At 38.6% G+C, this 25910-nt stretch overlaps 1 protein-coding gene across 1 annotated transcript in view; it reads right to left on the bottom strand.

Moving 5' to 3' along the window:
* Positions 1–6662: 6662 nt before the first annotated feature.
* LOC114649422 (secreted frizzled-related protein 1-like) overlaps positions 6663–25910 on the bottom strand; it is an 81401-nt gene continuing 62153 nt past the window's right edge. The window contains exon 3 of the mRNA XM_028798917.2: positions 6663–8781. Coding sequence (XP_028654750.1) covers positions 8456–8781 — 326 coding nt within the window. The 3' untranslated portion in view covers positions 6663–8455. The remainder of the gene's footprint in view (positions 8782–25910) is intronic.

The following is a 25910-nucleotide window of genomic DNA, read 5'->3' as shown; positions in this document are numbered from 1 at the left end:
TTCAATATGACATCTTGGGCACTTTCACCAAGAGCTTTAAAAAATCCTGAAGGAACCATGTTATCTTTAGACATAAAAATCTCATATAAACTGTGTGAAAAACTATACGCTTTGGGGTCTTCTTTAAACATCCATATTCAAGACCCATTTTATTCAATATACTGTAGGATTGTAGGGAGTGTAGGCCTGGTGCAACAGCTTTCCACTTGAGGCCAATTTACAGTCAAAAGTCTATTTTGCAAGCAGGCCTTGAAGTGTATTAGAAAATTAGAGAACCTGGAGAAAACCACTAAACAAATACAAGGATAGCATACAAAACTCAGTATAGCCAGCAGTTCAGACAGTATATAATGTAATGTTGAAAGCTGATCAACAGATGATTGAGGATACTATAAACTGTAGCCGTGCCATTGTTCAATTTGCATTAACATCTACTGATCTGTGGGTGAGTTTCCTTTTATCGGTAAAGGAAAATGTGAACCAAAAATTATTTTTTATATGCTACTTACTCCAAGTGGTTGTAGTGATGGCCAAGAAAAAAATTCAATCTCATGTTTTCATGGAGAACGAAAATAACAACGTTTCTGATAGAATGGAAACCTATGCTGAAAAACTCTGCAAAATTGGTAACAATACCAAAAATGTTCATGAAAAAAAATCTCATGTTGGCCACCACTACAAACCACATGGAGTAAGTAAATAAACAACAATTCTGGGGGGAGTATTCTTTTCATGTTTAGCAACAAAAGCATTACAGTCTACAAAAATAGTATTGTAGACTTCGACAGAGGTTTTGGACTATACAGTACAATGAAAAGCATTCATACAATTATTATTCTTAAAAACAAAATTTCAAAGTGCTACAACCCTTTTGTCTTAGTTCTCTTTATTAAAATTGTAACATAACATTCTCAAAACTACATACCTAATTCAGGGCTATGATGGACAGTGCCTACCAAAGCACCAAAATGTATAAAAATTAAAGGTATTCAAGCTGCATTTTTACAATGGTATGCAAACTCATACCTACTTTTTTACTTTTGAAAAGATTTGTAGAGTTTGGGTAGGGGTTGAATCGATTTTAGTTTTGCTAAGGTTTGACTTTATTGTATGGAATGTTACTTGTTTTTAATAAATTCAATAAAAAAAAGATCTGTAGAGTTTAGAAAAAAAAATCACAAAATAAGGGATCCCATCCAAGCCAAAGTTTTACATCTGGGCATGAAGCCACCCAGTTTGGAAACTATGTGCTCAGATTAGATTTTTGTATTGCAAATGATTTTTTTCCACATCATTCTCTGTTCAGCATCGTCAATTAGTGTCATCAAGTGGTTCCAAAAGGAAAACGATATTTAAAGTGATGGTTAATACAGGTAAAAGTAAGCCATACTGAGGTGGTATCATGATTACTTTCATTTTGGGAGGATTCAGGTACAGTTCAGGGATCAGCAAAACGGTTGCACTAAAAATGAAATTTGAAAAAAAAAACTTAACCAATAGCTTGAAAAATATGCATAATTCAGTATCATTACAGTAATGTTTGTAAAATAACAGAAAATTATTTTCAGCCTCTCAGCGCACTTTGTGTGTATAATTTGTACCATATTCCACTCATCTGTTTTAGAATCTTTGTAAAAAGCTCTCCTCAAGCACTTGCCGATAATCCTCAGTTCAGTGCACTGTTACAGAAACAATCTGTCAGTCCTAATTATTGACACTTAGTTTTTGTGTTCCTGTCAAATGTGTGGCCACCCTGAGTCACTGCCATCTGGCCAAAGTACTCTGTAGCCACTGTTGTTGTTGGAAGGGATATCAATTCTATAACTATTGATAGGTCTTGCTGCATTAAATGTTCCAAGACAGTGCATCCTAATAAAAATGAAAGGCTTTTTCCCATTTGTTGAATGTTGAATGCTTCCAGTGTGTTTGGCTGGGCCGGTTTGTTTTCTCCAGTATCACACCGGTGGGATTTTATGTTTTTTCTTTTAATTGTCTGTTTCCTGGCCATCTGACCATAGCACACTGGACAACAAAGATTTTGCTTCCCGAGCCCTTTTATGTGTATCTTATGGGTTTTGACCTGCTGATCACAAAAATCGTTTTTACATTTTTCTATCATATACTGTTTTTTTGAAAACACATATTTTTGTGATTTCCTCTTGTATTAGAAATATGCATATACAGTACAACAATTACATCTGGAACACCTATGGTTATCTAAAGTAGTAGCACTATGCTACCAGGAATGCAGCTCAGATCGACCAAGTCCTGTGAATGGTACAGCTCTTCATTACATTAAAAAGATCCAGCCACTCTGTAAGTAAGAAAATGCGGCACATAAACCACTTGTCAACCAAAGAAAGACAATTTTACCTACTCTACATATAAAATTTAAACAGAAGGAAAATTTTGTGAAAGTGATAAACAAGGAAGGTGAATGATTTTGATATCTGAGACAGATGTTTAAATGATTAACTTATTCCAAGTGTGGCGGATGACCGGGACACCTCCACGCTGGGCGGACCATTGGAGCAAGCATGGCCAGAGTGTTACTGTATATACTCACGTATAAGTTGGGTCTTGAAATTTGAAAAATCGATCATAAAATCAGACCCTGACTTATCTCCTCCAATCTCGCATCAGTTTCTCAGACACATCGAATTTTGTTGCAGCAGTGCAGTTACCAATTTCTTTCGCTATTTTAATGACGTTTCATTTAAAACCAGCTTCATATTTTCTTCTGATATAACGCTCCATCATAGATAAGAGATGCTCTTACGATAAAGGTGTATGAGGGTGTGAGATACAAAAGACACAAATCAGTGCAAATGTTGCTTCGGAATAGTTTGGGTATTACCGTGTGGTCACGTAGCCACAATACATAGAAACAAAGGCAGTGTGCTCCATGGTTACTCTCTCAGGAGGGCATTAGCATATCATAATCTCTTGGTCCAATAGTGTGAGTTTTCCGCATTCGACTTATACAACCGACAATACCAGAAATTAAACGGTAAAATGAAGTCCCGACTTATATGCGGTACCTCCCCTGGAGCGCTAGATGGCATCCCTCCTGGGTTGCAGCGGTGCCTAGGACTCCCGCAGGGCTCCATGGGAGTTGGAGTTTGGTACACCTCTGTTGGGGTCTGTGGGTACTGCCAGGGGGTTCTGCAGCAACTGCTGAGCCCTCATGGGCAGTTCTTCTGCCACACCCAGAAGTGCTGCCGGAAGTAGATCATCAAACACCTGGAGTACTTCCGGGTTCCTTATACAGTATAAGGGGCCAGCAGACACTATTCAGTGAGCCAGAATCGGGAGGAGGGAGACGAAGCTTGCCGAGGAGGAGTGGAGGAGTAAAAGGAGAGAAGAAGAAGAAGTGTGGTATTGTGCCTTATTGAACTGTCCTTGGGACTGTGTTTGAGTTGTGGGAATGGGGAAGGTGTTGCCCACAAGGGGGAAAAAGAAAATAAAACCAGTGTGTTTTCCCAAGTGTGCCTCCAGTGTCTGTCTGTATCTGGTTGGGTGGCTGGTACGCCCCCTGCTGGTGCCACATAAGATTAAGTAAGACATTTTTGTTGACCCACAAATCAGACACATCATCAATAATAAGTGGTTCGAAGACCTGCTAGTCATGCCAGAGGAAATTGCAAAGTAGCCATTCAAGGATGTTGCGGAGAATTTTCATTGTATCTACAGAGCACACCCAACTCGCTGACATCATGCTTCTGGCATACAAAACCGCAAAGTGCAACATGTAACTAAAGATACATTTTCTGCATTCATACCTGGACATCTTTCCTGCTAATCTTGGTGCAGTCAGTGATGAACATGGTGAAAGGTTTCAACAGGACCATTGCAACAATGAAAAATCTGCATCATGACAAGTGGATGATGCTGGTCAAGTATTATTGGACACTGAAACGCTAAACTGTCATATGCTAAGAACAAATGAAAATCAGAAGCAAAACATTTTCAGCTCAGCTGTACTAATTTGTCAACATCATTGAGTTATTAAACACATTACATCAAAAGAAATCAATCTCATGTTTCTTCAGCTTCCTATGTGATACAGTGAATCTGAAATGATATTGCTGTTCAGCTTGAAGGTTTCTATCATATATCACAAATTTTTTTCAGGAAGCAAAAATATGAAAGTATTTGTTGTCCAGTGAAATTGCACTCTAACCTTTGCCACCGTAGAGACTTAAAAACTGCCTATAGATAACTGTAACTTAATATACAATTATGTTAGGGACTCTTTCACTTATTTAAATTTTTGATATTTTTATTTCTTATCTTTAACTGTAATTTCTTTTTATGTACTTTTCATAAAACTCTTTGAGCCATACTCAAAAAAAATGGCATGCAGATAAATGCTGTAGGTAGTAGTGTTGTCTGGTGTCCCAAAATTTCAGGAAGAAGTAAACACATCCAGGGATAAAGGCAACATTCTGCTCACATTTTAAAAGCAACTTGCATCACATATGCCTCGTGTTTCATTACATGAGTGATATCACATCATGTTAGCACAAATCCATAGGTAGAACTATAAAGGAAATATTATTTTATTATTATATAGTTTGTTTTATTGTGTAAGGTTCCATGGTGACCCTATTGTGTAGACCAGGGGTCTCCAACTTTAGTCCTTGAGAGCTACTGTGGCTGCAAGTTTTCATTCTAACTCTTTTCTTAATCAGTGACCAGTGTTTGCTGCTAATTAACTCTTTCCCTTTATTTTAATTGACTTTTCTTGAGATTCTGACCACTGAATTGATTCTTTTGTCCTTAAACGGCACCTAAACATAAATTTGATGTGAAGTGAGCCAACAGCTGACCAACTAAGCTGGGGCCTCACACTCCAAGCAACTTCACTTCGTTCGGTTTCTTAACTTGAAGCCAATTCTTGTTGCTAATTAAACCCGTTATTTAATTCCATGGCGCTCATTCTGCTATGGCAGACATTTCCAAAACTGTTGATTTTCTTTTTTAAGAGGCTGTCAAAATGTTTTGTGGACCTGAGCAGATCAACATTACTGAGGCCTTCACCTTTCTTTATTTTCAGTTATTGTGTGATGGACATCGGTTGTTGTTTATGTGTTGGTACATTTTGTGTCATAATATTGTTTGGTTGCTAATTAAGGGAAAAAGAAATAATTCAGGGGCCTGAGTCTTAAGTTGTGAATCAATTAACATTAAGACAGAGTTAATCAGTAGCAAAATCTGGTTACAAATTAAGAAAAGGGATAGAATGAAAACCTGCAGCCACAGTAACTCTCCAGGACTGAAGTTGGAGACCCCTGGTGTAGACCTTAACAAAATGTCTAAAATCTCATACACTTACCACTCTGTGATCAGGTACTTTTTCACTTCCTCTCCCTTCCCTTCTACATATGTATACTCAGGCAATTAGACAGAATAAAAAACTAGACAGGAGTTAAGTTATACATTTGCAGTAATTATGTATTATTGATAAAAATGTCCCAAAATATTAAGGAAGCAGAATGCTATATGAATACTGGCAAACCATAACCCTACAGCCTAAGTAGCAGTGCATCTTGTGTTCAGAGGCAGCTCTCAGCATATCTTCAGTCTCACTTGCTTTGTTATCACGTACCCTTTGAGTATTGAAACAGGCCACATACCAGTCTCAATATCCATCCATCCATCCATTTTCCAACCCACTGACTCTGAACACAGGGTCACGGGGATCTGCTGGAGCCAATCCTAGCCAACACAGGGCACGAGGCAGGAACCAATCCCTGGCACCCACCGCAGGACACACACACCAAGCACACACTAGGGCTAATTTAGAATTGCCAATCCATCTAACCTGCATGTCTTTGAACTGTAGGAGGAAACTGGAGCACCCGGAGGAAACCCACGCAGACACGGGGAGAACATGCAACCCAGGTCTCCTTACTGTGAGGCAGCAGCACTACCACTGCGGTCTCAATATGACTGCTAAAATAGAGTTGTCTTAATCATGGTCAGATGGTGGGAAAGAGAGATGTAAAGGAAAGGTGACCAATTTTATACCATTCTTAAACCAATGGGGCGTTGTAGTACAGCATGGCCTCTGAATTAAAATCATAAAAGGCCACACTTTAGACCAACAGAATTAAATTTCCAGTCCTTTGCTAACCAGTTACCAATGAAACAACTCATCATCAGGTACAACTCATCCCCCAGTTGCTTTGTTTAGTCAGCTTATGGCCGTCCTGCAGTGAATGGCTTGCCCAGTCACCCTTGCCACGCTGGTCTGATGCTCTATCCCCCTCGCCATAAATTTCACATCGTGAGCCAGTCGTAAAGAATGGGGGGGCGGGTTGGTTAGGTAAACATCAATGCACATCTGTTCTCATGAATGAAAAAAAAACATGCTCCCAAAACACTGTCTAATGTTACATTTGCTTTGTCTACTTTGCAAATAAAGACATACAAAATATTTATCAACTTATATGCCTGAAATCACTCCAGCAAAGTTTTGTTAATATAGAAAAGAAACATTTTGCTATGTGTTGACAGAGTATACTAAGAAAATTAATAAAACATCAGTAGAATCACAATGAAGGTCCTAAGACAAACACCAGTGAGATTTTGTTTTTTTATTATTGAACCCCAAATATTGAAACGTTGAATAAAAGGATGCAACAAACATGCCAGTGTAGTTCCTCTTTTTTTCTTTTAATAAACTGTTTGAATATTAAATGCAATACATGTAATACTACTGTGAAACATAACTACTGCACCCAAATATAAATTTTTTGTTTAACAGTTTTGCGTAACAGAAAAAAAGTATATAGCAAGACAAAAGAACTATGAAACAAAGCCCTTCACCTGAAGTTAAGGTTACCTCAATGACTTTAATGCGATGGCACTTTTCACACATCTTGCCATTTCCTAAACATAACTAATAACCTATTTTAATTCCCACGAATATGGGAATGTCCCAGTTTTCATTACCTCTCCTGCACAGAAAGACATGACAGAGAGCTATATAACTAACTGGGCAGCCTTCATACTAACCCGTTGCATGCAGTCAATCAAAGAAGGGAAAAAACAACAACAACAACACAGAAAGCAACAAGTAAGTAACAAATTAGAAGAGCAATCAGCTTATGGGTGCCTAAAGGCAAAGGGAGGTGGTGAACAGGATGGATGGCACTGCCGAAAACGGACACCTTCAGCACCGATTGGATGCATTCTGTGTCAGTCATTTGTATACATTTTGTTACCATGAATGGTTTAAAATAGAATTGCATACAACTATCAAAGTAACCAGCTTTGCTAAGAAGGGAGTATGGGCTTTCATTTTTTTCTTTTCCTGTGTATATTTGGACTATTTTTCTGCAATTTTGCTCACTATTTCATGCCTGGATTCTCTGCCATGTTCAAAAGCACATCCTCCTCACCCTTACCCCCCCAAAACCAAGTGCTGCTGCTTGCTTTGGGGCATCTTAAATGATAATGGTCCTTATTTTACTTTCAAGCTCTGAAAGGCTGGAAAGAAACCCCAAAAGCAGTATTTTAAAAAAGGGAGTTACAGCTTGGATGTGTTTAAATCATGGCCAAGAAAAATAACGATAAATCGGGGAAAAAAACACACAAACTGAAAAATGAAGCCAGAAGTGTTACACAGTAAGCAATGGCATTTTATATTCTGCTTAAAACATCTTTAGAATAACTTATTATATTGTTTTTTCTGATTTAAAATATGTCATTTTTTTTTTTAAGAAAAAGCAAAATGAATCTGAGAATGCTATTAATTCATCATTAAAAATACATGATACTGGAAACGAAAATAAGAAATTTGATTAATAGAAAATCTGTTCTAAAATTTAAAGCCACGACTAACAGGATATGCCTCAGTTAAACCATTCTGTCAAAAAAATCAATGATTTCAGCCCCCATAATCTAAACAAACAACAGTAAGACATCTCATATGTACAGGTGTGAATTCATTTTGCATGGTGAAATGTCTAACCCAATGCCATATTATGAAGCAATCCAGAAATTCTGCAGTTACTATCTACCCCCAACAGGATGCATTGGTTATCTAAAAGGAGCATTTATCAACAACTACCCCCCAACCCAGTTTTCCTATTTTTCTAACAATCATTCATCTTTAGTACAAAAAGAAATTGAATAACAATCTGAAATTTGTACATTTTGAAAACTTTAAATATGAATTATAGGAAGATTAAAAACAGCAAACAAACCCTGTAACGTTTAACTAAAAAATCAGACATGCATTTTAGGACAAGGTGACTGGTAGCATAATTAATAAGTAAGAAATCACTTTGTAGACTAAAGTGTGATTGGTTTCATTTTGAAGTGGGGCTTAGAAAAATAAAGCAGTCTGATTTCCAGCACATGGTGTGCATACAAAGTGTTATGGGGAGGTGGGAGGGAAGCATGTACTGTCAAAGGTCTAGGAATCAGCAGTCAGTTTTGCCAATCACTTGAAAACAGCGTCATACGCAGGACACTTGTAGCTTTTCATCTTCTTCAAGGCTTTTTTGAACTCCTTGCTGGCCTTGTCCCATTTGTGGATCCCAGTTATAAGATACTGCTTCTCTGCTTTGCGCCCCATGATGAGGTAGTTGTTACTGAGGTTTTCCAGCTGCTGACATGGACATTCAGCTCCGTTCTTCAGGTAAAGGACTAGCTTCTTCAGGTCCTTCTTTTTCACAGGGCCCACCTTCAGGAGTTTCTTCTTCTTTTGCAAGACAACCCTGCGATCCATATTTTCCCGCTTCACCTCCTTGATCTTCGTTTTGATGGCTAAACAAACAAAAAAACATTAAAAGAACCATTAACAACACGAGTATATTTTGAAAGAACTGTGTTGATTATTCAAAATTGAAAACCATTTTTCTCCATCACGTAGCTTTTTTTGTAAAACATTTATTAGCCGTCAGGTAGGCTTTATTGTTTTCACACTATATTTAAACATTAGTAATGATTTGTTTGAATTTCAAAAAAAACATAAAAATAACCATTCACAACACAGGTATATTTTGAAAGAACTGTGTTGATTATTCAAAATTGAAAAAACAATTTTTCCTTATCACGTAACTTTTTTTTGTAAAACATTTATTAGCCATCAATCGAAGGTTTTTTATTGTTTTCACACTATAATTGAACATTAGTAATGATAATTTGTTTGAATTTGATTTTTTCTAATATTAAAATCAAAATCTGGAACAGTTATAAATGATAAATTTATAACTAATGAGATAAATGAAGAAGGAAAAGAAATGTGGAAATAATTATTTCTTTTTATTCTAAAATATTATTGATTAGATCCTGCCAGGTTTTGAAAAAATTCTGTACAGATCCCCTAACTGAGAATTTGATTTTTTCCAATTTCAAATACTATAAAACATCGGTTTCCCACTGACTTATTAGAGGAGAGTTAGGATTCTTCCAATTTAACAAAATCAGTCTGCATGTAAAAAGTGTAGTGAATGCAATTACAGTTTGCTTGTCCTTCTCCATTTCAAATCCATCTGGAAGAACACCAAACACAGCTATTAATGGGTTAGGAGGGATTGTGACACCAGGGCTGTCTGAAAGGCACTTAAAAATTTTGGTCCAAAATGTTGTTAATTAGGTGCATGCCCAAAACATGTGACCCAGTGAGGCAGGAGCTTGGTTGCAGTGTTCGCAGGTTGGATCTTGCCCTGGAAACATTTTGGATTAAGTAAGTGAGACAGATGAGCTCGATATATCATTTTGAGTTGAATAATTCTATGCTTTGCGCATATGGAGCTCAAGTGAATTCTCTGCATTGCTACCTTCCACTCCTTTTCTGATATATTAATTAAGAGATCTTTTTCCCATTGTCCTCTTGGATCTTTGAAAGGAAGGGACTCTAATAAAATTTTATATATTGCAGAAATGGTGTCTAAGTCCTCGAAGTTGAGCAGTATTTTTTCCAGCATGGTGGAGATAGATAGATAGAGTACGAGATGAGGAAAATCGGGCAGGTTCTGTTTGACAAAGTTTCTAATTTGAAGATAGTGAAAGAAATGTGTAGCTGGAAGGTTACATTTGGAATGTAATTGTTCAAAGGATGCAAAGATATTGTCTATATATAGATCTCTGAGCAATTTAATCCCAAATTTTTTCCAGATATTAAAAACTGGATATGTTTGCGAGGGTTGAAAGAGGTGGTTCTCTTGCAGGGGTGCCACAGATAGAAGATGTTCCATCTTAAATTGCTTTCTAATTTGGTTCCATGTTCTGAGTGAGTGAAGCACAATTGGGTTATTAGTATATTTGCAATAACTTGCATTTATTGGAGCACAGAGCAGGGAATATAAGAAGTGCTGCAGAATTTTACTTCTATTGCGGACCAGGCCTGTGTATGTTCATTTATTTGTGTCCAGGTTTTTATGCCTTGTATGTTTGCTTCCCAATAATAAAACTGAAAATTAGGTAGAGCCATACCACCTTCTGCCTGAGGTCTTTGTAGGGTCGCTCTTCGGATACGTGAATGTTTTGAGTTCCAAATAAATGAGGTTATTGTTGAATCTAATTGCTTAAAAAATGATTTATTGATATATATTGGGATGTTTTGAAATAAAAGAAGAAGCTTAGGAAGGATATTGTGTGTGTGTGTGTGTGTGTGTGTGTGTGCTGTGACATGCGAGTCCCCGTCTTGCACCCCAAAACACAAAGCTGAGTCTCAGTACTTTAGCAACACCAGCTTTATTCAGCTTGAAACAGCAACAGCGCGGTTTTTTATTGTAGCGGGATCTGACGCTCTCCTATACACAGACACAGCAGTCATGGCCAAGTAGTACTGTGCCCTGCGCATTTATAATGTTCCTTGTTACTTGTATCACCCATCGACGGCCAGCGCTTATAGCATTGTCCGCAATCTTTTCGGATTCGCTTTTACGGCGAACTGCTACAGTGCTGGGAGACTGCGATTGCTTTGGGACGCTCTTCCGCGTGTCGTCCCATTGGGTGGAATCCCACAAGAGTTTAGAAACTCACTCACACCAGCCATGATTCTTTTCAAAGGTAAAGTGCAAGTTAATTTGTTTTATGAATTTTTACATTTTTTATTAATCATTTTTATATGAATAGTTTTGGGTTGTTCATCTGAGTTTATTTCTTATGGGGAAATTCACTTTGATATACGAGTGCTTTGGACTGCGAGCACGTTTCCGGAACGAATTATGCTCGCAAACCGAGGTTCCACTGTGTGTATATATATATATATATATATATATATATATATATATATATATAAAGGTTTATGAAAATGCTATCAGAAGTGGTTGTTTTATTCATTATTTGATTGTTTCTTCTGGAGCAGTTTCAGCCTCTGTTTAAACACAAATTGATCTCCTTAAAGACTTTTTTTTTGTTTTTTGTTGCCTTTTTTTAAAAAAATGATAGCTCAGCAACTTCTAAAATGAAGGCTTCGGTTTTGGAAAACCCTTGAGACAATTAAGACAGATCAGATCAGATTCTATGTCTGTTTTTTTCCTTATGACTGATGATATCCAGAACATACACCCATTGCAGCAAAATGGCAAATTCTTAACCCCCCCTCCCCACACTCCCCAAGCCCACCACTTAAATATACTCTCTTGCCTGGCCACAAAACCTCCATTGTAGGCACGTCTTGAGTGAAGAAGGGTCGGCTGTCAGCCTCCTTCACTCCAGTGCCTGTTCCAGGGGTTCAGACTGCATTCAGCTGCCCAGCGTCGTGCCTTTCACAAGCAGCTCTTTGACGGCTACAGTGAGCCCTTGAGTGACAGCTCACAAAATCAGCCTCCCCACCCCAAATGGCTAATCTACTGAAAAGCTGTATTATGTGCCAAACTGGGACTTGACGCAAAAAAAACAAAAAAAAAGTGCTGAGTAGTGCAAAATGTGAAATCCTAACCTTTGCTGTACGTATATGGTGCCTTTCAAATAAGTAAATTATTTCAAATAGCTGGCCAGGCTTAAATAAACAGATTAATTTTTAGTGTGTTTTAATGGCTCATCCATCAGTTATCTTGTCAAGCACCTTTCATGGTGTACAACATGAAAAGGACTCTTTTGAAAAGGTCTGCCTGCAACACAATTAGTGGAGCTTCTCCAGCTCATATCACTTGGGAGTTCTCCTTGTTCTTCCATTGACTTTCATAGGTGCTTGCTGTTTACATTTACATTACCTTTATTTGTCTGGTGTCTTTATCCAAGGCAACATACAACGTTTATGATACAATTGGTTCCATTTCTTTTATTTTTTTACCAATTGGAGCACAGGCAGGCCAAGTGACTTGCTCATGCTCACACAGGTACAGTAGAGGGATGTGAACCCACAACCTCACGGTATGAAGCCCAAACTGCTGTCTAAAAAACTACTTATCAGGCGGATTAGCAGGATTTAGACTACACATGCTGTTGAACTTTCCTCATCCATTTCCGTAATATGGCACACAACTCTGACCTCTTAAGAGAACAAACATTAGTACTGGAACAGACCCCTGCCTACCATAATTATTTTGTAGCATATATTAGAAACACTATTGATAAATTCATAGCACAAAAGGTAGGTTTGTAAAAATGGTGGGTAAGATATAAAAACAGTAAGCAACAAAGAAGCCCTAGCATGAACAGTAGAAGGCAAAATTTGAAGTTTTGTTTACTCTTAAAGCAACATGCAATAACTAGAATGATTTTCACTGACAACACATCTACAACATTAATACAGTGGGGTCACACTTCAGCAACACAAAGAGAATAGGGGCACACTGGCCCACTGGGTAGAATCACACAAAAGTAGAAAAAGAATTGATGAAATCACTTTACAGAGCCCTAGAGTGTTCCTCACATAGAGTGTAGAGCCACTTACAGCAACACAGTAGGTGTGGTAATAATATCGTAAGAATTAGACGATGGGGTTACACACTACACCAAAACAAAGAATATAGGGTGTCATACCATACTATAGCAAAAAACAGAAGGGATAACGTTACACTATAGAAACAAAGAATGTGTGACACACACAGCTCTGCCAAGAGGTAGAAAACAGCAGGTCACAACTGCAGAATAATAACAGGTCAGAAGACAAAGCATAAGTCGAAAACAAGTGTAGTCAAAACTAGAAAGTCAATCGTATACTCCAAAATGAACTAAATTACAAATGAGAATTTGCCAGACTTAAACAAAGAATGCATGGCTTGTGCATTGTCTCTTCAATGGACCCGCTTGGCACAACTTCCAAGGGCTGTCACCTAGCAAACCACGGTTGTGTCCATGCACAAAATGGCAGCACCCATAACAAAAACAAAATTGAGGTAAATTGACACAATTTTGTATCCCACAATCGTGCCAATGCACAAAATGGCAGCACTCATAACAAAAATGAAATTGAGGTAAATTGAAAACAAGTAATAATTAATTTATCAGGCCATAATACTATTTTTGAACAAAAATAAATTTGGAATTTTCATGTTACAAAATTAGAAAAATGTTTTTTAAGCCTGAAATTACACAGCACACGCAATGATGAGTGGGATGTAGTCACTGTTCTCTTTTTTTTTTCCTCAGCCTCCAGTTACATCTTTTGCAATCTTTGTTAGTTGAGGATTTCAAATTTCTTGTTTATTTTTGTGTATTTAATAGTGTTAAATTATTTTTGCCTCTCCTTACCATTATCATCACAAATGCATGATTCATGAGGTCAGAGATACGACCGTATAAATGTCATCCCATTTACTTCTGTAATTATCTGGATTTTCAGATAAATGTCTAAAAGATTAGCAAGGGATCTTGATCTACTTTAATTTTTGGTACTGATTTGTTGACTATGATTTGGGGATTTGGAATTGGGTTTGGTTTGGCGATAAGGCAGATTGATTGTTTTGGGCTACACTTAATGTGCTTTTGAGTATGTCTCATTTTCTAGTCCTGCTATTAATATACTGACCTACATATTTTTCGAGTAATTATAGTCACTCCATTATAACAATTGGAATTCAGGGTCACACAAATCTTTACATATAGAAAGGAGCATCCAATTATAGTATTGAAGAGGCTAGGGTCACATTTCCACAATATACAAATGGAAGGGTACATCTTTGGCCACTCAGGCAGCAAGACTACATAGCGGCAACATACACTACATTACATGTGATAATACTTTAACAACTTACAAAGAGTCTCCATTACTTATAGCAACAGAGAAGGTGTGGTCACTGGACCATATCATTCAGAGGGGGCGGAGTCATTGTAAAGAACCAGACAGAACAGATGGCATCACTGTACAGTATGTATCTCATAGAAGGAAGGTCTAGGTTGCACATGGATTGCAATCGCACTACAGCAACATTCAATGAACAGGGGTTACTTATAGCAAAATAAGTGAGAGTGAGATGGTCACATTTCAGCAACAAACAATGACAAGGGGCCCACTGCTGTAGGACAGGACAACCAAAAAACTTGTAGCATACAAAGGACAGGGACACTAGCACAATATGGTTGTACAGTCATAGGAAAAGAGGGGCAGAGTCACACTACAGCAAGATATAGATAGAAAAGAGTCAACATACAGAGCTTCACAGTGAGTGCCATGCAGTGTATAAGGCCTCATTGCAAATAGCGCTGTGGTGTGGTTATTTTACAGCTACATACAGACAGAGTTGGGTAACAGTACAACACTATATAGATATTGCAAGGCCGCATCACAACATACAAAGGGGATAGGAGTCACACAAACTTGGAATGTGGAGGACTTTGTTCCTTAGAAGGTAGCCAGATAACGTGCAAGCAATGATAAGAACGCAATCTATAGAGGGAGGGAAAATAATCCTGTGTGTGAATGTTGTCAGCTCCTGTCAGTTTGGGAACTTATGTCCAAGCTGTCAAATTCTTGTGACCATGCAGTAAATTACACATGCAAAACATAAATGAATAAGAAACATATATAAAAAAAGCTTGTCCAGGTATAGGAAAAGTAACTCCTACACTCAAAGACACCACCATACATTCCTACATACACCGCAAGAGGTACCATGCTTGGACCGATTAGATATAAATTGTACTACTTAGTCTGAGTGAAGCAACACACTTTTTTTTTTCACCTCACATCTCACATTTTGCTTTGTGTTTTTTTTTTTCCCTGTAGGATCTAAAAGAACTAGTAAGCCCGCGATTCGCCAGCGAATCGGATATCCAAGAATGGCAATCAGTTTCTGTTCCGTCCGATATCTGGATGGATGACATATCATGGAGGGTGGGTGTGTCTGGGGACATGTCATTTAATTACATACGCATATCTGTAGTAAAGTGGTCTCGTTTTGTGGAGACGTGATTCCGTTGCCTTTGCTGACACCGACCGCTGGCAGAGTGGAGCACAGCAAGTTCAGCCCTGCGTCCTGCGTCCATATCCGGTTTACGCTGTTTAGTTTGGACGTCTGGGGCTTCCGTACTGTAATACTGTAATGTGATTCACATATGTGCTGAATCCTCTCGTTTTTGTTTTGTCTATCATGGAGGGTGGGTGCGTCTGGGGACATGTCATTTAATTACACACACACACATCTGTAGTAAAGTGGTCTCGTTTTGTGGAGCGTGATTCCGTTGCCTTTGCTGACACCGACCGCTGGCAGAGTGGAGCACAGCAAGTTCAGCCCTGCGCCCTGCGTCCATATCCGGTTTACGTCGTGTGATGCGCTGCAGTGCGGCAATGCGCATGCGCCTCAATGTGCCCAGTGCCCTACGTCCATATCCGGTTTACAACCTTCGGTTAGTAAGATGGATAGAAAACTGGTGCCATGAATCCCAAACACCCATCAGATGGAGTATCTGAAAAGCCAGTCAGCCAGCTGAATGAAGAGGGAATCGTGAAAGTGGTGCTTTAATGAGACCTTACTCTTACGGCGGGTGTCATGGTGGCACCCAGGCTCAGCACTTTGTGTTTTAATCTCACATTTTTGTCATGTTGGCCTGGATTTTCCTCTGACACCCCAAATATATGCAGGTTAGGTGATTCTAAACTGGCTTCTTGTGTCTGTGTTCAGAGGGACCTACAATGGACTGGTGTCCTACCCAAGTTTAATGTTAATGTCAATTTATTTATATAGCACATTTAAAACAACATAGGAATGCTGTGGCCAAATTATGTTTTACAATAATAGAATAAAAGAAAAAAAAACAAACAAATAACAAATAGAAATAAAAATATATGAACATAAATAAAAATAAAATAAAAAATAAATACAAGTGATGTTATATAATCACAATGAGGAAACCATCAGTATTACTGAAGGTCACAGAATGCAAGTGAATAGAAATGAGTCTTTAATCTTGTTTTAAACAGTTCAATTGTAGACGACTCCTTTATATGATGAGGTAAAGAGTTCCAGTTTACTTTCTGCCTTGCACTCACTTGATTGCCAGTATAGGCTCTGGTCCCCATAATCTTGATTTGGTTTGAGCAAGTTCTTACTGTTCTCACTGCTGACAGCACAAAATTCCTTTCAATTTTTATATTGTGCCTTTAACCAGCAAACACACTTTTAATGCATTTTTCAAGTACTTTTTAATAATATAGAATATATAAGTGGGTGCATGCATCTGAGCACTTTAACTATGGGCTCGACAACCTTCAAATTCATGTCCCTGGCCACTAGTCCACCATGTCTGTTAAAAGAAGAGCCACAAACGAGAAGGTGAAGTGCCATGGAGAAGAGCAGCAAACAAGAAATTCAACACCACACAGAGAGAAAAAGTAAAAGCCATGCATCTCCAGGTACAGAACAAAGGCAAATGACATGGGCACAACCAAAGCTGTGAGATGAGTATATGAATGTTCACTGACTATGCAACCTTGAACATCTTCTCTGTGTCAGCTCAAGTCTTGTAGGTTCCCTCTGACATCCCAAAGATGTGCTTGTTATGTTTACTGGCGCCTCTAAATCTGATCCTGTATGATGTAAGGTGGCATAGTGGCTCTATGCTGGGCCTGTGTGAGTGTGTGATGAGCTGGCACTTGACTTGATTTTCCTGTTGCCAGAATAGGCTCTGGTGCCCCATAACCATGAATTAAATTGGGCTGAGAATATTATGATGTACATAGATAGAGTCACAAAATAGATTGTTGCAGAAAACAATGTGCATTAATGCACCTTATTTTTTTTTGTGAAGCTCATTTTTCCATTACAGGTGTGTGAGTAGTTCTGTTTTAGTGTGCTCGCCAACAGGTCATTGACCCATGAACAGGTCCTGGTGCTTCTACAATAGGTTTCCCAGCTTATGAGCAATTATGAAAGAATAGGCTCTGTGACCCTGAACTAGATGAAGTGAGTTTAGTAATGGACAAATGGTTGGATAGACATTTTTCTTGTGAAAATTGTCATATCATCCATGCCTTTTTAAGATGAAATGGGAACAGAGATTGATTGTGTCTAAAAGGGCATCTTTACAGAGCTCAGTTATGATAGTGAGCAGATATACTTGTGTGATAAACAGGATGCACGATAAGTGGTGGTGGGGAGCTAACAGAGCAATAGAAAAGTATGATATATTTAATAGTGACAATAAAACTGAAATGGATTTATATGTGCACAGCACAAGACTAATCATTTTCTTTATTTGGTACCTTTACTTAACATGCTGCTGCTCATATATTTCCATCCATTTTAGGAGTATTTTCATTTTAGGAACACACACACTAACTGCCTATCCTGGCATACTAGACACAAGGTAGGAACCACACTGTATGGCCAAAAGTATGTGGTCACCTCTTCAAATGATTGAGTTCAGGCACTTTAGCCACAGCTAATGCCAAAAGGTGCATACAGTCAAGCAAATAGCTATGCAATCTCCTTAGACAGACATTGGCAATCGAATGGGTCATACTGAAGAGCTCAGTGACTTTAAATGTACCACTGCATCAGGATGCCACCTTAGTCACAAGTCAGTATGTGAAATTTCTGCCCTGGTCACCTGTAAGTGCTATTATTATGAAATGGAAGCATCTAGGAGCAAAAACAGCTCAGCCACAAAGTCATAGACCACACAAGTTCGCAGAGTGAGGTGGCCACATACTAATGCACATGGTACACAAAAATCCTCAACTGCATCACTCACAACAACACCCTCTGGAAGCAACATAAGCACAAGAACTTTGCCTCAGGAATTTCATTAAATGGGTTTCCTTGGCCAAGCAGCTGTAGTAACGTAAACCATGCCATCACTGGACTTTGGAGTAGTGGAAACATATTTACTGGAGTGATGAATCACGCTTCACTATCTGGCAGTCTGATGGATGAATCTGGGTTAGCAGATACCAGTACAGCACTACTTTCTGGACTGCATAGTGCCTACTGTATCATTTAGAGCAGGAGGGGGGGTGGATGATGATCTGGGTCTGTTTTTCATGGTTTGGGCCAGGTCCTTGGTTCCACCGAAGGGTGCACATCCATTTTGAGGACACACATTATCTGTTTCAGCACGACTGTGCCCCTGTGCACAATGCCAGGCCCCATAAAGACATGAAGGAACTTGAGTGGTCTGAAAAAAGCCCTGGCTGCAACCCTAACGAATACCTTTGGGATGACCTGAAATGTTGGTTGTGAGATTAGGTCTTCTTGTCCAACATCAGTAACTGACCTCACAAATGCTCCTTTGAAAAAATGGGCACAAATTCCCACAGTTACACTACGAAATCTGGTGGAAAACCATCCCAGAAAAGGGAAGGCTGTTATAGCCGCAAAGAGGAGTGGTTTGGTGGGGACGCAACTACACATTAATGCCCGTGGCTTTGAAATACCATATCCAACAAGCACATATAGGTGTGGTGATTAGGGGTCAACAAACTCTTGGCCATATAATGTAATTCTGTAACAGAGCTTCAGTTCATTGCAGCATACAAGCCTCCAAACATATCCACTCTCTCTCATCCATCCATCCATCAATTCATCTTTCATGCCTACTTTATCATGAGCAGGATTGTGGGTAAACTGGAGCCTATGGTGGCAATATCAGGCCAAATTACAGTCTCCATTACACATATCTTGCATGCCTCTGGCATGTATAAGAAGACTGGAACACCTCTGAGCATAGTGACAACATATAAACTACACACATATTGTGAGAAGGCCAGGAATCAAACACACTGATGGGCAATAATCACTTTCTATTACTAGTTTAAGAAACAAAAACACAAGGGCCTTCAATGCAACTGGCAATGAAAACAGCCCCATTCCCCTCACCCCCTCATTGCAGTAAGGCCCGCCACGTCTTCAGTTTTACTTCATGCACTTCGTTTTCATCTTATTATTTTCCTGCAATGAAAGTACTTTGATCCCCAGGAGGTGAGCTTTTTTCCACTGAAGTCCCGCCGATGACCCCTTTTACCATCTACATTTACCAGCTACAAGGAATTTAACCTAATTAAGCAGGCTGAGAAAAACAGAAGTCTGATTTTGCCCTTTTTATCGTGATTAAATCTGATCTGCTAAAGCAAGGCTGCCAACGAGCTGGATGTACCATGGAATACAATTCCTCTAAAATTTTTAAGCTCTGAGAAAATGTAAGGGGAGGCTTACTCTCTTTTTGGCTATGTGACTGTGAAACTAAAATCTTACACTTTGCACAAACCCCTCTATCAGAATTTGCTTAGTTTACGCCAGTCAAACTCTATTCTTCTGTAAGTAGGTACAACTGCAAGCAACAAGGCATGTCTAAGCAGTACAAATGAAAACAGAAGGACTAGGACTAACCCACCCAGTTTGCCTACCTTTACACTGGGAGATAAACTAGTCCAAGCACTGCAGGGGGTGTAAAGCTGGGAGGTCAAAAGACCAATACATAAGCCAGAATGTTTCTAACTTAATGATTTCATCAGGAATTTGGTCTCATGGTTTGTCCCAATGGTCACAAAACCACATCATAACTCACACTTGAAACCAAAATTCTCATCCCTGAAACTGATGCACTATTGGACTCAATAACTGCTACTAACTAATGCTCACTATTTAGTTCTTCAGCCTGCCTACTGATTAAGAGCATAAGGGAAAAGCTCATTATGATATACCATGCAATCCACCATAACTTGTAATTTTCAGCTCACTAAACACTTCCGAAATAACATAAAATTGATAAAATAAATGCTCCGAAGGCTCCTGTCCAGTGCTGTGATCAGAGAAAATCTTTCATACTGCAGTGTCCTTTGAACCTGAGAGGAACAGGTTCCTCAGGTGGCCAAGGACTATCAGAAATGGTGGGGATACCTGAAGAAGCTGGCCATAAAAGCAGCCTCCTGGAACAAAGTAGAGATACAGTGCTTCAAGAGTAGCAGTTCTGGTGAGTCTCTCTACTGATAAAGACCTTTGGCCTAGGTGCGTGGTCACTTTTGAGCCTCAGCTTTGGACTCTGGTCTTGGTTCGGCTCACAGAGATGGGGGAATGTATGTTCAATGGATTGCCTCAAGTGAGCTGAAGGTGACGGTATATATGTGTCAACACAGGGACGAAGCAGCTGGGTGTCTGTGGAACTGCAGAAGACATGAGAGGTGCTGAGGAGCGGCTGATGAAGATGGTAGTGGGTCTGGCATCAGTCTAAGGGTGAGCTACCAAAAGTTTTGTCAATGCTAATTCCATTCCTCTGTCTCTTGCACCAACAGATTGTTATACATTTATTTAATAGTTAATTAAAATAATTAAATTAATTAATAATTGATTGATTAATTAATTTAATATTTAATACATTTATTTATTTTCTATCCCAGACGTCCTGAGTGTAAGGCAGAAACCAATACGACACATGTCAAGGTATAATCATGCTCACACACACTGGATCAATTCAGCATACTATCGGGATGTGGCATAAAACTGGAATAACCAGAGGACGTCCTGGTAGAAAAAAGGTGCAAACTCCACACATAATAACAAGGCTAGAATTTAAATTCAGGACTCTGGAATTGTGAGGGAGTAGCACTAACCATTATAACATTGTGTCAACAATGTGTACTTTTATATGGAAAGCAAATGTGAATAAATTGTCTTTAGATCTGTATCAAAAAAGTTAAACAAGATGAAACATTCTGGTCACAATAATTTTATGGTGACGTAGATTGGAAGAGGCTGCCAATGATGTTATCATATTTCTCTGCTGTCATGATTTATGTAACGGCCTTCTGGTAATGAGGATGGAGCAATCAGAGACAGCTTCAAAAGCTTTCAGTCAGTTGTGGGCCGAACAACTTCACCCAGGGTGCTTGGGGTTTGTGAAGTACAGTACATCTAGGGCCTTAATATTTATTTACCTTGGCTAAAAAGTTTCAGTTATTTCCTTCTTTCTTCAGTGGTTATAACCTTTATTTCTACAGTAGGGTTGAACACTGTAATAATGATACTCTGCCCTACTTGTGACTCAGGCCTCACCACACTACTACATTTTAATCTAAAAACACAGACATTAGTCTACAATTTTGCCTTTTGTCCACACTGTCATGGAGTTTCTCAACCCCAGAAAAGTAAGACTTTTGAAAACACTCTCCAGAGCTGTATACTTCTGAAAATGAAGCCTCTGTGCTGTAATGTGGATGGGTGAAAACACAGATATTTAAAAATGCAGTCACTCTGATTTGTGTGTTGATTATATTATACTCCTATCAATTATGGAAAATCCACTTCATCCACTAAAGAGTGTCCTCTCCAGACAGAAGAGCAGCTTCAGCGACAGACTGCTGTCACTGTCCTGCTCCACTGACAGACTGAGAAGATCGTTCCTCCCCCAAACTATGCGACTCTTCAGTTCCACCCAGGGGTGTAAACATTAACATTATACAAAGTTATTGTCTGTTTTTACCTGCATTATTATCAATCTTTAATTTAATATTGTTTTTTGTATCAGTAAGGTGCTGCTGGAGTATATTAATCCCAAGGGGAAATTCACAAAGTATTATCTATCTATCGCCGTTCCCTAATTGAAATCTGCTCATTACAACATCTCATTCACTGATTGTTCACCCTTCACAAAAGATAACTGTATTTCAACATGGCGGACATAGAACAGTTTCTTTCTATGGCACTTATTTTGTTGCTTTACCAGTGTGTATCTAAAATGCTTTTCAGTTGTTTTAGTGTGGTACTTCTGTAAATGATGTAAAAACTTGTATTGTGGGAAGATCTTGTTTTCATTTAAAAATACCATTATTAAATTTAAGCTTAGTTGTATGCATGTTACCTTAAAGTAGAAAGAGTTCTTATAATATGATTTCAACCTTTTTTATGGAACGGAGTCCACTGTGAGTGTTTAAGTGACCAAGGCTTTAGAGAGAAAACTACAGGGTTACTGTGTTGGCTCCAATACTCTTTCGACTACATAGACAGAAACCACTAAACCTGCCAATACTGTGGCTATAGAAGTATTTAACAAAATAATTCACTTATCATTTGCCAATCACTTTAAAAGGAATCTAGTAAAGAAATTATCCTAAGTATACAATGTTTCACGTTCTCTGTATAGAATCCAATACTTTCATTGTCCCACCACCTACACCATAAACAAATCCGGTCATTTGTCCTCTCTTGGTAGCATTGTACCTTTCTCAAATTCATCCCCATCATTATTTTTGTTTCCATTACATGAGACTGAACATCAAAGATCTTCTCTAAACCAACACAAGCCTGGTTCCTTATTGTGTCATTAGCTTGTCAAGTCAGTGCCTCCCAGACCTTCTTTTAGGCTGAAGTTGCCATTGGTGTCTATAAGTTAACTTAAATGAGCTCAATACATTAATCAGACACAATTCATTCTAAAATCTATCATAAAACCACCTCAGTTACTGGTAGTTATATATTTTTGTCTGCTTGTTTATTTTTACATATTTGTATGGGGCTGATAATATTGTTTCTTCTAAAATATATTGTATTACACATTGCACTAAAAAACCCCACAATTAATCGTAGACTTACAGTATGCTGCCTGGAGTCCATATGTGAGCATTGGGCTGCTCTTTGAGAAGAATGGAGCAATTGTACTGCCAAACGACAGAACCAAAAGTCAGGGAAAACACCTGAGCTAAAGAAGGACTCCCACACAAGTCTAGACGTGTCTCTGAGTGGACAAGAGGCACAGGTGGTGCCCCACGGCGGCCTCCTTCAATCACTGAGAAGTCAAAGGCACTCTCAGAAATGTGTGTCTGGAGAGACGATAGCCACTGGCGTCATCATTGGAATTCAAGGTGGGCTTGTGAGCTGCCTTGCAGTGGATTCCAAGAGCCCAGGATCTGGATGGGATGTCACTTTGTTCTCCCAGACAGAGTTACCTGAAACCTCAAGCTAGGATTACAGGTTTAATAAAGCCAAATCGGACTTCATAATAGGCTCTGTCTGAAAATGACATTGGAATCCAAGTTCATTAAATGTCTTTCACGGGACAGTGGAGATGTTAAAAGGTTGATTTGGATTATAAATGTCATTTTCTTGTTGCTAGTTGTTCTCCTCTGGATTACATAATAGTCTGAACAGGACCACTGTAATGAATGACACCGATTTGTGCTAATAACATGAAAATTAATTGGCTGGTGCCCCATTTTTTTACTGCTATTGAATTTCATTCTTTTAATATGAAGAACACATATACTGGGTAAATTAAAATGTCACATTCTAAGGGATTATAAAAATTAATAGCTTTCATTCGAAAATAATATCTTAGAAAGTCATTCAAACAAATGCATGTCTGATGAGGTGGTATGGTGGTGCAGTGGTTAATGCTGCTGCCTCAGAGCTTTAGAGCCTTGCAGTCAATTTCTAGCTAGGGCATTGTCTATGTAGCCTTTCCACATTCCCCATAAGGCCACATGGATTATTTCTCCCATAGCTCAGAGACACACAAGTTACATAGACTGATGATTCTGATTAAATGTTTATAAGTAACTGTGTGTATGTATGTGTGCATATGAATATGACCCAAGATGGACTAGTGTTCTGTTTAGAGCATCCTTGGACCCTATGCTTTTTGGAAAAAAAAAACTGAATCCCAGGTAATCCTGTAGGTTCAGTAAGCGGATGGAATGAATGAATGTTTTTGCTTAAATAGACAATCCAGATAAAAGTTTTACAAGATCTTACTTCTAATACACGTTATGGATCTTTCATACATCACAACAACTGTATTGATCAAGACTATCACAAACCAATTATGAAGAAGAGTAGCTTCAAATGCAGAAAATAGGCGGCTTTACTCAAGCAATCCATCTGACAACCTTAATGATTTGAAATATTTCACCAGTATTGATATGCAGTGTAATATGTCCATCTATCCATCTATTTTCCAAACGCACTTATCATGAGCAGGGTCATGGAAAAACTAGAGCCTATCCAAGAAGGCATCAGCCACAAGTAATTAAGTCTCCTAAACATTCAGACTATCCTGAAGAGCGACATACCAGAAAGAAAGAAAAAATAAAATAAAGACAGTATATGGCCTTACAGAGCAAACATAATTTCACAAAACTGGTCAATGCAATGAGAGTGATGTTAGTCATCTATACTGTCCATGAACTCAATGAGTTAACCAAGGCATCTGATAAATCTGCATTTGCTACTAATATGACTGGGCCGAATGAGCACCTTGAATTTAGTTGCCTCACTGATCAGTTTCACAGTATAAAAGGGGAAATTCTTTCTCTTTTATATGTGGTCTCATTAAAACACTTACTTGGGTTTACAGTATGTCAAAACCCTACAACCTCTTTAGTATCTTTTGAACACAACAATATAAGAAATTTAACAAATGAGAGGAGACCGATCAGTACATCAGGCTCATTTGTTAGAGCGAATAGCTAACTTGCCTGAGTATGTCATCCGGAGACTTCTTAAAGGTTCTCAAGGTTTCTTCTTCAACTATATGTCTCAGTGGGTTGTTCCTGATCCCCACAATGATTTGAGATAAGAAATGCTTCCTGCCTTCATTCCTTTGCTAGTTGTACCCTGTGGCTTCGCCCATATAGTAATGAAACAGGACAAACTTTAAAAAATCAATAGACGTTGGCACTATATCTGATTGTGTTCAGCTCTGATGGGGTTCCCCGCATGGGTAGAAAAGCACATGGCCGTGATATCTCTGGCAGCTACCCTCTAAAACACATGGAACTCTGATCTCTCAAAAACATCAAACGTTACTCCTTAACAATCTGTAGATGATAATGTCTGTTGAACAAACAGGTATCGCTAGCTAAGCGGAGGCAAGGTGCACTCTAACATGTGGTGAGATGTAGACCAACTCGAACAGAGGCTGGCAAGTGAATGAGGAAGGCCCTGCCCCCCTGCTCTCGGCCCATAGCCACTCTGTTGGATTTGCATAAATACATCGGTACCGCAGAGAGAAGTTGCAAAATCAACCGGAAAGTTCAAGCAAATTATAGAAAACAACCAGATCTAAATCCATTAAGTAATTCTCTTGTGAAAAGTGGACAGACATACAGAAAGAACACGCTTGGACCACAAAATTTTTAAAACCGTTTCTTAGTGAGCACCTATGGGCCAAGGGTAATCTACATTCCAAATTTCAAGTCCCAAGTCCTCATGGTTCGGGAGAGTTCATGATGAGTGAGACAGTGGTATTTGGCTTTTATATTATTTTATATATATATATATATATATATATATATATATATATAGATAGATAGATAGATAGATAGATAGATAGATAGATAGATAGATAGATAGATAGATAGATAGATAGATAGATAGATAGATAGATAGATAGATAGATAGATAGATAGATAGATAGATAGATAGATTCCCAATGCATTTGACGATTTTGAAGACCAGGATTAGGCCCCAACATGGTCTTCTCTGTTCAAAACTAAAAGGCTTCATTCTCTGCATTAGAGTTGAATGTGAGCTTGAGTGCTGGGATGCATTTGGTTGTTCTCCTCTGCACAA

Source organism: Erpetoichthys calabaricus, chromosome 1 (genome assembly GCF_900747795.2).
Source record: "Erpetoichthys calabaricus chromosome 1, fErpCal1.3, whole genome shotgun sequence".
NCBI lineage: Eukaryota > Metazoa > Chordata > Cladistia > Polypteriformes > Polypteridae > Erpetoichthys > Erpetoichthys calabaricus.
Note: the sequence above shows the minus strand (reverse complement) of the source record. Positions and strands in the feature narration are given on the sequence as shown.